General features: G+C 46.7%; 1 protein-coding gene and 1 long non-coding RNA gene across 14 annotated transcripts in view; one reads left to right on the top strand and one right to left on the bottom strand.

The window, feature by feature from the left end:
• Positions 1 to 12,265, bottom strand: part of LOC310697133 — a 237,521-nt gene that overhangs the window by 20,509 nt on the left and 204,747 nt on the right. The window lies entirely within an intron of this gene.
• Positions 1 to 12,265, top strand: part of SMARCA2 (SWI/SNF related BAF chromatin remodeling complex subunit ATPase 2) — a 124,714-nt gene that overhangs the window by 82,745 nt on the left and 29,704 nt on the right. For all 13 annotated transcript variants that reach the window (XM_083483281.1, XM_083483286.1, XM_083483285.1 and 10 more), the window contains 2 exons: positions 3,269 to 3,346; positions 8,699 to 8,917. In XM_083483281.1, coding sequence (XP_083339407.1) covers positions 3,269 to 3,346; positions 8,699 to 8,917 — 297 coding nt within the window. The remainder of the gene's footprint in view (positions 1 to 3,268; positions 3,347 to 8,698; positions 8,918 to 12,265) is intronic.

Raw genomic sequence — 12,265 nt, 5'->3', positions numbered from 1 at the left:
CGGCCAATAAAGCGAGATGAGCGCTGCAACCTCAGAGTCGGCCACGACTGGACCTAATGGTCAGGGGTGCCTTTACCTTTACCTTACTCTAAAACCATGTGCCCAGGCAGTCTGAGCTCTGTGGCCAGCATTAATTACCCAAGCCAAGCAAAATTGCATAGTTTGTCCTACTTTGCATATTTGGGCATGTTTGCTCTTTTGCATAATTGATGCTGGTCATGGGGGGGGGGGGAAGAGATATGCGTTGGAAATGACAGCCATCCCTCTGGCTTATGAAATAGCAGCAGCAGGCATTGACCATGTGCTTTTGTGGCTACGTTTGCAGCTATAAATACTACTAACTTGATGAAGATGTCGTTTTGGGAGAAGGGAGGTGATGCTAGCAAAGATTCCTTGCATGGAAGCTGAATTCTGCACTGAATATGCATTCGTATATAGATAAGACGGACAAATTAATTCTAGAGGCAAAATACATTTTTTCCCTTTCAGTAAGGTACCTCAGGGGACGCGGGTGGCGCTGTGGGTAAAACCTCAGTGCCTAGGACCTGCTGATCGTAAGGTCGGCGGTTCGAATCCCTGCAGCGGGGTGAGCTCCCGTCGTTCGGTCCCAGCTCCTGCCCACCTAGCAGTTCAAAAGCACCCCTAAGTGCAAGTAGATAAATAGGTACCGCTTTATAGCGGGAAGGTAAATGGCGTTTCCGTGTGCAGCACTGGTGCTGGCTCGCCAGCTGCTGCTTTGTCACACTGGCCATGTGACCCGGAAGTGTCTTCGGATGGCGCCGGCTCCCGGCCTCTTGAGCGAGATGAGCGCGCAACCCTAGAGTCGGACACGACAGGCCCGTACGGGCAGGGGTACCTTTACCTTTTTAAGGTACGTCAGGGTTGAAATAAGCATGTTGCTTCCTAGCGGCTGATCAGATTATTTCTTTATAAAATGAAATATTGTAATTTTGAATGTGTCTCCAAAATTGCTCAGATCCTCATATTTATAGAATCTTAAAACAGAAACCAAAAAAACCAGGCATACATATATGATTCAGAATCCTGACTTTACAAATGATAAGAACCAGGAATTGCTGGAAAACCCAGCTGCGTATTTTTAAAAACCTTGTTTTGAATCCAGTGGCTGCTCATGGGAACATTTTATGGAACCACTTACGTTGTTGAATTATTGACTCTGAACAAAAGCCTTGCATACACGTTGCAGAAATCCCTCTCTCTCTGTTTTTCCCTTTCCCAAAGCACACCTTTCTGATCAGGAGTAGATTCCTTCTCTGTACCTCTTTCGTTTTTGTCATCCTACTGGCCCGATCCCCATGTGGTGCTTTTATAAAGTCCAGAAAGGGAGAGGCAATAATGGGAATTTTTTGATAAGCTGCTGCGATGGGCACACGCATCATCCCTCAGGGAGACCTATTATGCCAGCCTTCGCCAACGGGGCGCCCTCCAGATGGGGTGAACAGCTGTTCCGAATGGGGCATGTGGGAAACAGATGGCAGGCATCACATTGGTGGATGCTAATTGTGTTATCGGGGGGGTGGGGTGTTATCCTTTTAGCATCATCTCACTTTTTAAAAATATTACATTATTTAAATAATAAAATTTGGCTTCAGTTGAGATTCCTGCATTGCAGGGGTTGGTCTACATGGCCCTTAGGGGTCCCTTTGCGTTTCAGTCAGCTGATGAGCAGAAATGGAAGCCCTTTCCCTTCTCCTGGGAGTGGCCTTGGGGGTGGGGAGAGATGGGAGACTCTCCCAGCCTCCCCTGCCAGCGCTGCCACCCACTCAGCTTAAAAGGCAGGGGGAGGCTGTTTCGAACGGCATTTGGCTGCCTTAAAGCCCTTGGCTCCCTCCCTTCCCCTTGAAGATCTCGGCGAGACTGAGAACTTGGAAGCAAGGAGGGAGACGCACAACGGCTTTCGTGAGCCTTTCTCACTTTCCTTTTAAGTCCCTGAGATTGGGAGCTTAAAAGGAATCGGGGGGGGGGCTTCCAGAAGCCTTTGCAAGTCTCCCCTCCCTCCTCCATCAACATCAGAGCACAAGGGGGTTTGACGGGGGGGGGGGGGCTGTCCGCCTCTGAAATTTGCCCCACGAGGCAGATACTAATAAGCAGGGACGCGCTGTGGTCTAAACCACTGAGCCTCTTGGGCTTGCCGATCGGAAGGTCGGCAGTTCGAATCCTTGCAACGGAGTGAGCTCCCGTTGCTCTGTCCCAGCTCCTGAGTACCTAGCAGTTCAAAAGCATGCCAGTGCAAGTAGATAAATAGGTACCACTGTGGCGGGAAGGTAAACAGCGTTTCCGTGCGCTCTGGTTTCCATCGCAGTGTCCCGTTGCGCCAGAAGCAGTTTAGTCCTGCTGGCCACATGACCCGGAAAGCTTTCTGCGGTCAAACGGCGGTTCCTCAGCCTGAAAGCAAGATGAGCGCTGTAACCCCATAGTTAGCTTTGACTGGACTTAACCGTCCAGGGGTCCTTTTCCTCCCCCACTTTTTTCCTTTTTACTAATAAGCACCTGGCTAATGGAGGCAGAAAGAATTCCCTTCCCTTAGCCTGCCTGGTTCTGTGGTTCTTTGGGTCCAAGCCAAAGGGGCTGCAATGAAGACTAATCTGCCACATTTTTTGCGTGGCTTTGCCCCTTCCCCAAGTCCTCTCCTGTCCCTGCCGTATTTTGCCAGATAGCCATTCCGTGAGCGACAGTGCAGTCTTCCTGCTGTCTATACAGAAGTCTGTGCACTTGCTCGGGAGCAATGGCGTTGTGCGTGTCGGAGTAGAGCTGTGGCGATGACCTCCTGGCCGGGGCATAGCAGCTGCCCACCTGGGCTGGGGCAGGGTGGGTGCGCAATTGAAGGCAGGCAGCTGCACCTGCAGGAAGGCCACTGGCTCACCTGAATGGCTGCCGCCTCGTTCCCCCCCTTCCTACCCAGGTAGGCAGCAGTCAGGGGAGGGCATCTCTGCCCCCCAACACATGCCACTGCTGCTTGGGAATAAATCCAGTTGAACTTGAACTTCCTTCTGAACAAACATGCAGGTTTTCAATATACTTCCTACGAAGGAAGACCAGAAATTGTATTGAATTACCATAAATAAATAAATATATCATTGTAAAATTCAGAACAATTTTCTTTCTACAGACTTCCATTATTTCTTGCATATGGTTTGCAGTTGTTCAGACTGGGCAAATCGACAGATGTTTTTTACACACGTTTCATTAATGTCTATGCATCTTGATGTGGGTGCATGCCTGTAAATTCTGTGATTTTTGTCTGCAGGAAGAGGATGAAGTTCCCGATGATGAGACTCTGAATCAGATGATTGCACGGCGCGAAGAGGAATTTGATCTTTTCATGGTAATGATACCATACAATCCTACTTTAAATCTTCCTTCCTTTGATTCCCTTTGCAGCTCACTTCCTAGCCTAGTGGTGGAGTTCTGTTTCAGGACTTTTTGAAATTCTGAAGATGAGGAATGCTGGCACTGTCCGAGCCAAAGACCTTTTGTCTTTTCTGGGGCATCCTCTTCCATAAATGCACCCTCCTCGATAATGGTCTTTTCAGGGGCCAGTGAAGATTTACACAGTCCCCCTTGGTTCCCTTGAAATCATAATAATATAATAATAATTTATTATCTATACCCTGCACATCTGGCTGGGTTTCCCCAGCCACTGTGGGCAGCTTCCAACAAAATATTAAGAAACAATAATTCATCAAATATTAAAAACTTCTCTAAACAGGGCTGCCCTCAGATGTCTTCTAAAAGTCAGATACTTGTTTATTTCCTTGACATCTGATGGGAGGGCGTTCCACAGGTTGGGCGCCACCACCAAGAAGGCCCTCTGCCTGGTTCCCTGTAACCTCACTTCTCGCAATGAGGGAACCGCCAGAAGGCCCTCGGAGCTGGACCTCAGTGTCCGGGCAGAACAATGGGGGGGGGGGAACGCTCCTTCAGGTATACAGGGCCGAGGCCGTTTAGGGCTTTCAAGGTCAGCACCAACACTTGGAATTGTGCCCGGAAAGGTACTGGGAGCCAATGTAGGTCTTTCAAGACCGGTGTTATATGGTCTTGGCGGCCGCTCACAGTCCCCAGTCTAGCTTCTGCATTCTGGATTAGTTGCAGTTTCCGGGTCACCTTCAAAGGTAGCTCCACGTTAAGCGCATGGCAGTAGTCCAAGTGGGAGATAATGGTGCAGCCATGGTTGAAAATACATCACATAAACTAGTAAAGTTGTAGATTCTGGTAGGTAGCCATGTTGGTCTGACTCAATAGGTGATAGATAGATAGATGATAGATAGATAGATAGATAGATGATAGATAGATAGATAGATAGATAGATAGTCCAGTAGCACCTTAGAGAGAGATAGATAGATAGATAGATAGATAGATAGATAGATAGATAGATAGATAGTCCAGTAGCACCTTAGAGAGAGAGAGAGAGATAGATAGATAGATAGATAGTCTAGTAGCACCTTAGAGACCAACTATGTTTGTTCTTGGTATAAGCTTTCATGTGCATCTGAAGAAGTGTGCATGCACACGAAAGCTTATACCAAGAACAAACTTAGTTGGTCTCTAAGGTGCTACTGGACATTTTTTTTTAGTAAAGTTGTGTTCCTGTTCTGAGAATTCAGCCCCTGTGTTGCCCAGTATGGAGGGAAATGAATGGATCTGAATCTGCCGCGATCTCCAAATTTTTTGCTGATGAACCAGATGAGTTGTTCTTTGTTCCTTCCTACAAAACCAGTATGAAACATGCTCAGTGGACTGACGGAAAGTCTTGGAGGGGCTGCCTTTTTCCCGATGTGCCACAAGAGGCTGCTGTTGCGCCTGCTCGGCTGATAATCCAACTGGTCGCTCCTCTCCGCCTTTCCTGCCCCCTGCCCCTTTCCGTTGCTTCTCCGCCACGGATCTGGGGAAATGAAAGCAAGCAGCTGCTGCTGCGTCCAGAAAGAGTGTTTCGCTCCAAGAATAGCTATCGGTGGCTGTTTGTTTGCTGCCCTTATCTGGCAGCAGTCAAGGCAGCGTACAAATTAAGCCACACAACAAAAATCACTAAATCAGAACAAGGGACACAGCACATTTTTAAAAGCCACCTTTTTCAGACAGCAAAAATGAAGGAACGCTTTTGGGTTGTATCATTGTGCAGAACGTTAGGAGGGGCTAAGAGCGGTGGATTTATGACAATGGATAAGAAACGGGGAATTGGCCATATTCACGAACCAAGGAAGGGAAGGGGCTGGGAGGCCAGTCAAAAAGCAGGAGCGCAAATGATTACAGTGGTACCTCAGGTTAAGTACTTAATTCATTCCAGAGGTCCGTTCTTAACCTGAAACTGTTCTTAACCTGAAGCACCACTTTAGCTAACGGGGCCTCCCGCTGCTGCCGCCGCGCCACCGGAGCACGATTTCTGTTCTCATCCTGAAGCAAAGTTCTTAACCTGAAGCACTATTTCTGGGATAGCGGAGTCTATAACCTGAAGCATATGTAACCTGAGGTACCACTGTATCACAGCATGGGCATCTTGAAAGCTATATTTGGCACTTTGGGTACCTGCAAGCTCCCCGTACTCTTGAGTGTAGCATCTCAAATTGCCTAACCTCTGTAGGGGCATCACTACCCTTTTGGGGCTGAGGCAAATAAAATGGTCTTTCTCCCCAAAAACCATTGCAGGTACCACTTCTTTCCTGCCTCCCTTCCGTGAAATGAGCCTGCAAGCTCATTTTAAAACAAAACAAAGCTAGGTCCCTCTGGCTTCCTTTTGAAGGGCCAACATTATGGTGACATTAAGCAGAGTTGTTGTTGTCATTTAGTCGTGGCCCCATGGACCAGAGCACGCCAGGCCCTCCTGTTTTCCACTGCCTCCCACAGTATGATCAGACTCATATTGGTAGCTTCGAGAACACTGTCCAACCATCTCGTCCTCTGTCGTCCCCTTCTCCTTGTGCCCTCCATCTTTCCCAACATCAGGGTCTTTTCCAGGGAGTCTTCTCTTCTCATGAGGTGGCCAAAGTATTGGAGCCTCAGCTTCAGGATCTGTCCTTCCAGTGAGCACTCAGGGCTGATTTCCTTAAGAATGGAGAGGTTTGATCTTCTTTCAGTCCATGGGACTCTCAAGAGTCTCCTCCAGCACCACAATTCAAAAGCATCAATTCTTCGGCGATCAGTCTTCTTTATGGTCCAGCTCTCACTTCCATACATCACTACTGGGAAAACCATAGCTTGAACTAGATGAACCTTTGTTGGCAAGGCGATGTCTCTGCTTTTTAAGATGCTGTAAGCAGAGTTACAGGGCAGTAATACAGACCCACTGACATAAAAACATAGGTAATTAGAAGTACCCATGTTTAAAATCATAGAGATACCCAGCACCCACAGATATTTTGCATGCCTCACCTTTCTCATGGGCTAAACTTATATTATAGCAGAGAACATGAGCCAAGAGCACTTTGCATAAATAATTTTTGGGCAACGCTGACCAGGATGCTTTCCCTTCTTCGTTTGGATAAGTTAATGAAAACTTCCAGGCTCTTGTTGATCAATTTGTGGGAGTTTGGTGACTGCCTTGCCCTCAAATGCCTCTTCAGGAAGGCACATTATTAAAAATATTTCAAACTGCGTCTTCAACTCACGCCTTGCAAATGAATTCTGCCTCCTCTGGAAGAAGAATATTCTGCGCATTATTCATCTTACAGCACAGCCATTATCAGTGGTGTGCATTGCAAAATGGCTTGGGCTCTGTGTCGGCCTTTCTCGGGTGGGCAAGGCCAGAATTATTTCAAAGCTGCAAAGCTAGATAGTGTCAAGACTCTATGTCATGTCCAGTCCTATAGACATACAAGAGCTCAGGATGTTTTTTTTCCAAAGCTGCCCGATAAATGAGGATCCCTTCTCAAGCTTCATTCATCTTGGTATGGAAGTGGTTGGCTTATTAAACTGGAATAATCCATTGGAAAACACATCCACAATCTAAGGTTGTCACTTGAGCTTGAAAAGTAGATTCACACCTTGGCATTTCTTGCACACAGTCACAGTTCCGCTGTTTTCTATGGAGGTAGAAACCTTATCCAACCTTCCATATTTTTTGCAGTGTGGGGTCTTTCTGGTCAGGTTGTTGACTCTCCAAGTGCCTTTTCCAAGAGCCTCCGTTTCATTCCTCCTCTGCAATTCCTTCTGGCTTTCTGGTTTTCCTCAGCCAGCAATCCATGCCTCTGGAACCCTCTTAATCCTCACTGGGCTCTTTCTGCCCCCTTCCCAAGTGTTTTCCCCTTAATTTTTCTATTTTTTTGTAGTCTGACACAGCTTGAGGTTCCTCCGAACCAGTTGCCACCTGCTTTTTGTACGTGGATTGTTCTGTTTTGGCCACCTAAGGATCCGCACACAGAGAATAAATTCACTATTAGTATATAGGAGGAAACATTTCTTATTCTTAGACCCTGGTGTCAACCATGTTTGTCCTTTTTTTTTTTGCCTGCTCATATATTTGGAGCTGACCTTTCCCCATGCCTTGGGCAAATCACATTAGAAGTATTTTTGTCTCCTGCCATGACATTAGTTTGGGGAAAGGGGTGTTTAAAAATACTTCTTTGCCTGCACAAAAATTTCATTGTATGCTGTCTCCTCAAAGGAGGTGTCCTATTCAGAGTTCAAGCCAGCCGTTTCTTCCAAGGAAAGCATCCCATTCTTCCCCCAACAGCCATGATCAGTTTGTTCTTTTCTGATTTTCCCTCTATTATCTGTGGCTTCTCAGAATTGTTAAATGTTTTTTGTACTTTTGCAAGTCTCAAGGTTCCCCACAAGCATGCAGATAACACCCTCTTGTTTGGGCTACGTCTCTGTCCGTGCTCACTATCTGAGTTGACACGCATACCAGCTACCATTGTCGTAAATTTAAGAGGTGCTGTTTGCAGATATTCCTGTGCTTTTCTTACGTTCCTGTTGCGTGGGGACCGTTGGCAGGAAAGCAAGGATAGCACGCATCCGGTGAAGTGAATTCTTCTCCACCGGAATAAAATTCGTTAGTCTTTGTTTCTGCTGCAAAAGATCAAATAGCTACCCCTCTGAAACAGAACGGACTTCTGAGGTTCTGTAAGTTGGAAGTGCTTGCTGGTTTATTTATCTATTTTAAGTACCGTTTATCATCACCTCTGGAATTTATTTACTTGTTGGAAAAGCCATCCAGATGTCTGAATATGTATCCAAGTGATGTTTACAGAAAGTTTATTCAAATGTAGTAAGGACTTTTAAGGTCTTCGTACCACTGTGTAATAGATGGCTGATATTTATCCTTCTAGGACTGGAGTGTAAGTCTCTTTAGTGACCATTAGGGCATGTCAAATTCATTCTCCATTACAGGTACTGAAAATGTTGGCATTTGGTAAGCATTAAAGCACAGGCAAAACAGCCCCAACAAAATATGTTCTAGTTTGCGGAACCCTTGAAAGTGCCCCTTCCTCCTTTTTTCTTTTTCTTCGCTCTTGGTAATTTTAAAAAAAGAACCCACCCAATTTTCAGAAATTGTCTGTCACGGTAATTTGCATTTTGTTGAGATTTGTTTGAATAAATGTTAAGTCATTTGATAAAAAATAAATTGAAGGGAACTTTGTTGAGAGAAAAGAAATGGCCGAAAATTCTGCAAACCTCCAGCTTGTTCCAAGCTTCCAGCTTGCTAGAAATGTCTCAAGGGCGGCCTGTGTTGTTCCCGCAGCGAATGGACCTGGACCGGCGCAGAGAGGATGCTCGGAACCCGAAGCGGAAGCCGCGCTTGATGGAGGAAGACGACCTTCCGTCTTGGATAATCAAGGACGATGCCGAAGTGGAAAGGCTCACCTGCGAAGAGGAGGAGGAGAAGATATTTGGGAGGGGGTCCCGCCAGCGCAGGGATGTGGACTACAGCGATGCTCTGACGGAGAAACAGTGGCTGAGGGTATGTACCATCTCTTCCTGAGATTTCTTTGTCTATTGATGGTGAGTTAGAGCGATTTGGGCAGCAAAATGGAACCATGCATGGCGGGGAGCAGGCTGTGAAGGAACAACTGTGAAATCCCTTCTCCGTCCCAGTGTATGAACTGTAGAACCGTGGTTGCTGAGGCCGGGAGAGCATGGTCTTGCATTTCCAGCTCTGGACCTGATGCCCATGGAGGGATACAGTTATCTTTCTCCTCCCACAGGGTACAGGGCAGTTCTTTGTGGGGGAGCGGGAAATATCCGCAACCCCACATCCGCAACCCCAAATTTCACCCTAATTAATCTGTCTGGGACTCTGCCCCATTAGCAACTAAAAATGTCCTTGCAGGCGGGATGAATCAGGACTCTAGGATACAGTGGTACCTTGGTTCTCAAACTTAATCCGTTCCGGATGTTGCAAAACCAAAACGTTCCAAAAACAAGGTGCGCTTTCCCATAGAAAGTCATGCAGAATGGGTTACAGTGGTACCTCGGGTCAAGATCGTAATTAATTCCGGAGGTCCGTTCTTAACCTGAAACTGTTCTTAAGCTGAGGTACCACTTTAGCTAATGGGGCCTCCTGCTGCCACCGCTGCGCGGTGTCTGTTCTCATCCTGAAGCAAAGTTCAAATGAAATTTTTTTTCTTACCTCCACTGATGACAGTCATTGTTTGGATGGGGGGCTTTTATCCATTTCCGCAGTCACACAATCAATCAATAGCTGAACTGGGATCCACACAGTCACAAAAACAAACTAACTGAAAAAGCCTCAAAACAAAAAAACACAGAATAAATAGCAAAAACAAAAGCACCAAATATAAGCTCCACATATCCCCTTTGCAGTGTTCTAACTGCAATCGGAAACGGAAGGCTTGAATTACAATGGGGGGGGGGACATAAATTAGCAGTGCAACAGGAAACACAGGGGGACTCAGAGCATGTTCAGCTTCTGAAAAAAGTTGGAAAACCAGAACACCTACTTCCGGTTTTGCAGCGTTCGGGTTCCAAGTTGTTCGTGAACTAAGCTGTTCGAAAACCGAGGTACCACTGTACTGTTTTAGTTTCAAAGTGGTCAGAGCTCTTAAAAGCTTTTCTGACATCCTGGATAGCCAGGATTAGGACTGCTGCCTAGCAAGGTGCATCTCCTGATTCCGCCTCCCATCCTCATTCAGGATACAGTAAGGGGCTTGACGAAGGCAGGGAAACTTCCAGCTTTTGCCCCCCCCCCCTGCCTCCCTGTTTTCATGCCTGGGAGTCCCCTTAGTACACAGAATCCAAAACCCTTCTCTTGTCCATGGATGGTCCCATTTTGCTGCCCTGTTGATAGGCACGGCATCAATAAGTTTGCTATTAAAAGGAAATATTACGCTGACAGAGAATAAAACTGGGTCCAACAAGATTTCCTACTCCAGTTAAAGGTCAACGTAATCTTTTCGGGCGGGTCGTATTGCTCAGACGCCGTCTGCACTGCAAATGTCTCTCTGCCTGGCTCTTTCTCCATGTCACTCATATAATTAAGTAAGCACTTCTTAATTGAATGCAGGCAGTTTCTTGCCATTTAGTAAATCGCTAATTACTATGTGTCACATGTCTGGTTGGGGAAATGATTAAAATCTTCCTTAGAAGTTTACAAAGGCATTCGTTCTTTCTGTCTTCGTGGCCTTCTGCCTTCTAGACAAGGCTGAGATCCAAAAGCCTGCCTCAGAATGAGAAACGGAATAGGTCATTTAAGATTTAAATTCTTATCTGTCCAGATGTTTTGATTCTTCAGAGGATCCTCATTACAATATCCCCAAATGCTCTAGCCTGTCAGTTGCTTATGTTGATGAAACATCTGGCTCTTGCTTGCTTGGGACAGAGGGGCCACTCCGGAAAATTCAAATGCAGTTGCATCCCTGTCTGGAAAGGAAAATACATTTCCATGCTGCAACTTCTGCATCAGGGAGATTAACTTTCTGACAAGTAAATGGCAGCTATGAAAACCTTTAGTGCAGATGTGCAGAAGTGAATCTGCCGTGTGTTTCCACTGGCCACCAAGGCAGAGCTGATCTACACAGCCCCTTTCCAGAAATAGGGGTTTGGCTTCAAAGACTCATAAGTGGGAGACATTATTATTATTATTATTATTATTATTATTATTATTATTATTATTATTAGATGCGGGTGGCACTGTGGGTTAAACCACGGAGCCTAGGACTTGCTGATCAGAAGGTTGGCGGTTCGAATCCCCGCGACGGGGTGAGCTCCCGTTGCTTGGTCCCTGCTCCTGACAATCTAGCAGTTTGAAAGCACCTCAAAGTGCAAGTAGATAAATAGGTACTGCTACAGCAGGAAGGTAAACGGCGTTTCCGTGCGCTGCTCTGGTTTGCCAGAAGCGGCTTAGTCATGCTGGCCACATGACCCGGAAGCTGTACGCCAGCTCCCTCGGCCAATAAAGCGAGATGAACGCTGAGTCGGTCATGACTGGACCTAATGGTCAGGGGTCCCTTTACCTTTACCTTTACATTCCCCAGCCACTCTGGGCGGCTTCCAACAAGAGATTAAAAATACATTAAAACATCAGTCATTAAAAACGTCCCTAAACAGGGCTGCCTTCAGATGTCTTCTAAACGTCAAATAGTTGTTTATTTCTTTGGCATCTGATGGGAGGGTGTTCCACAGGGCGGGCGCCACCACCGAGAAGGCCCTCTGCCTGGTTCTCTGCCACCTCACTACTCGCAGGGAGGGGAAATAGAGAGAGAGAGAAATAGTTGCTGGGACTGATCAGTTAATGTTTGTTCAAGATCTCAAACTTGGCGCTCCTATGCAGCTAGCAACTGTACCCTCCGTACGGCACCAGCTGCCCCTTGGGACGCCATTGCAAGCTGCCCTGCTGCCAAATCAGACCATGGGTCTATCTACTCCAATATGGTCACTTCCGATTGACAGCTGTACTCCAGGTTTTCAGGCATGAGTCTTCCCAGTCCTTTCTTACTCTGGATTGAAATGCGCATCCTTTGCGTGCAAGGCATCAATTGCACCACTGAGCTATGGCACATTCCCTTGCTTGCCTCTACCGCTGCTTTGTGCCTCCAATGAGTACATTGAGTTCCCAGCCGTGGTCCCCTTTTTACTTTTACTTCCTAGTGCTCAACATCACTGTCACACAATATGCCCCTCCTTACGGGGGGCTGCCCAGAAAACAGCCACCACAAAATCCGTCCGAGTCCATTTCCCCTTCTGTAATTGGCCAGGAGTGACTGTTCTTAGGAAACATCATCACAACGCAGCAGAAGCCAGAATCAGGATTCAAAATGACCTTACAGATTGGAGACCAGGGCCCAAGCTA

This window comes from Podarcis liolepis (genome assembly GCF_965112155.1).
Source record: "Podarcis liolepis genome assembly, chromosome: 17".
Lineage (NCBI taxonomy): Eukaryota > Metazoa > Chordata > Lepidosauria > Squamata > Lacertidae > Podarcis > Podarcis liolepis.
Note: the sequence above shows the minus strand (reverse complement) of the source record. Positions and strands in the feature narration are given on the sequence as shown.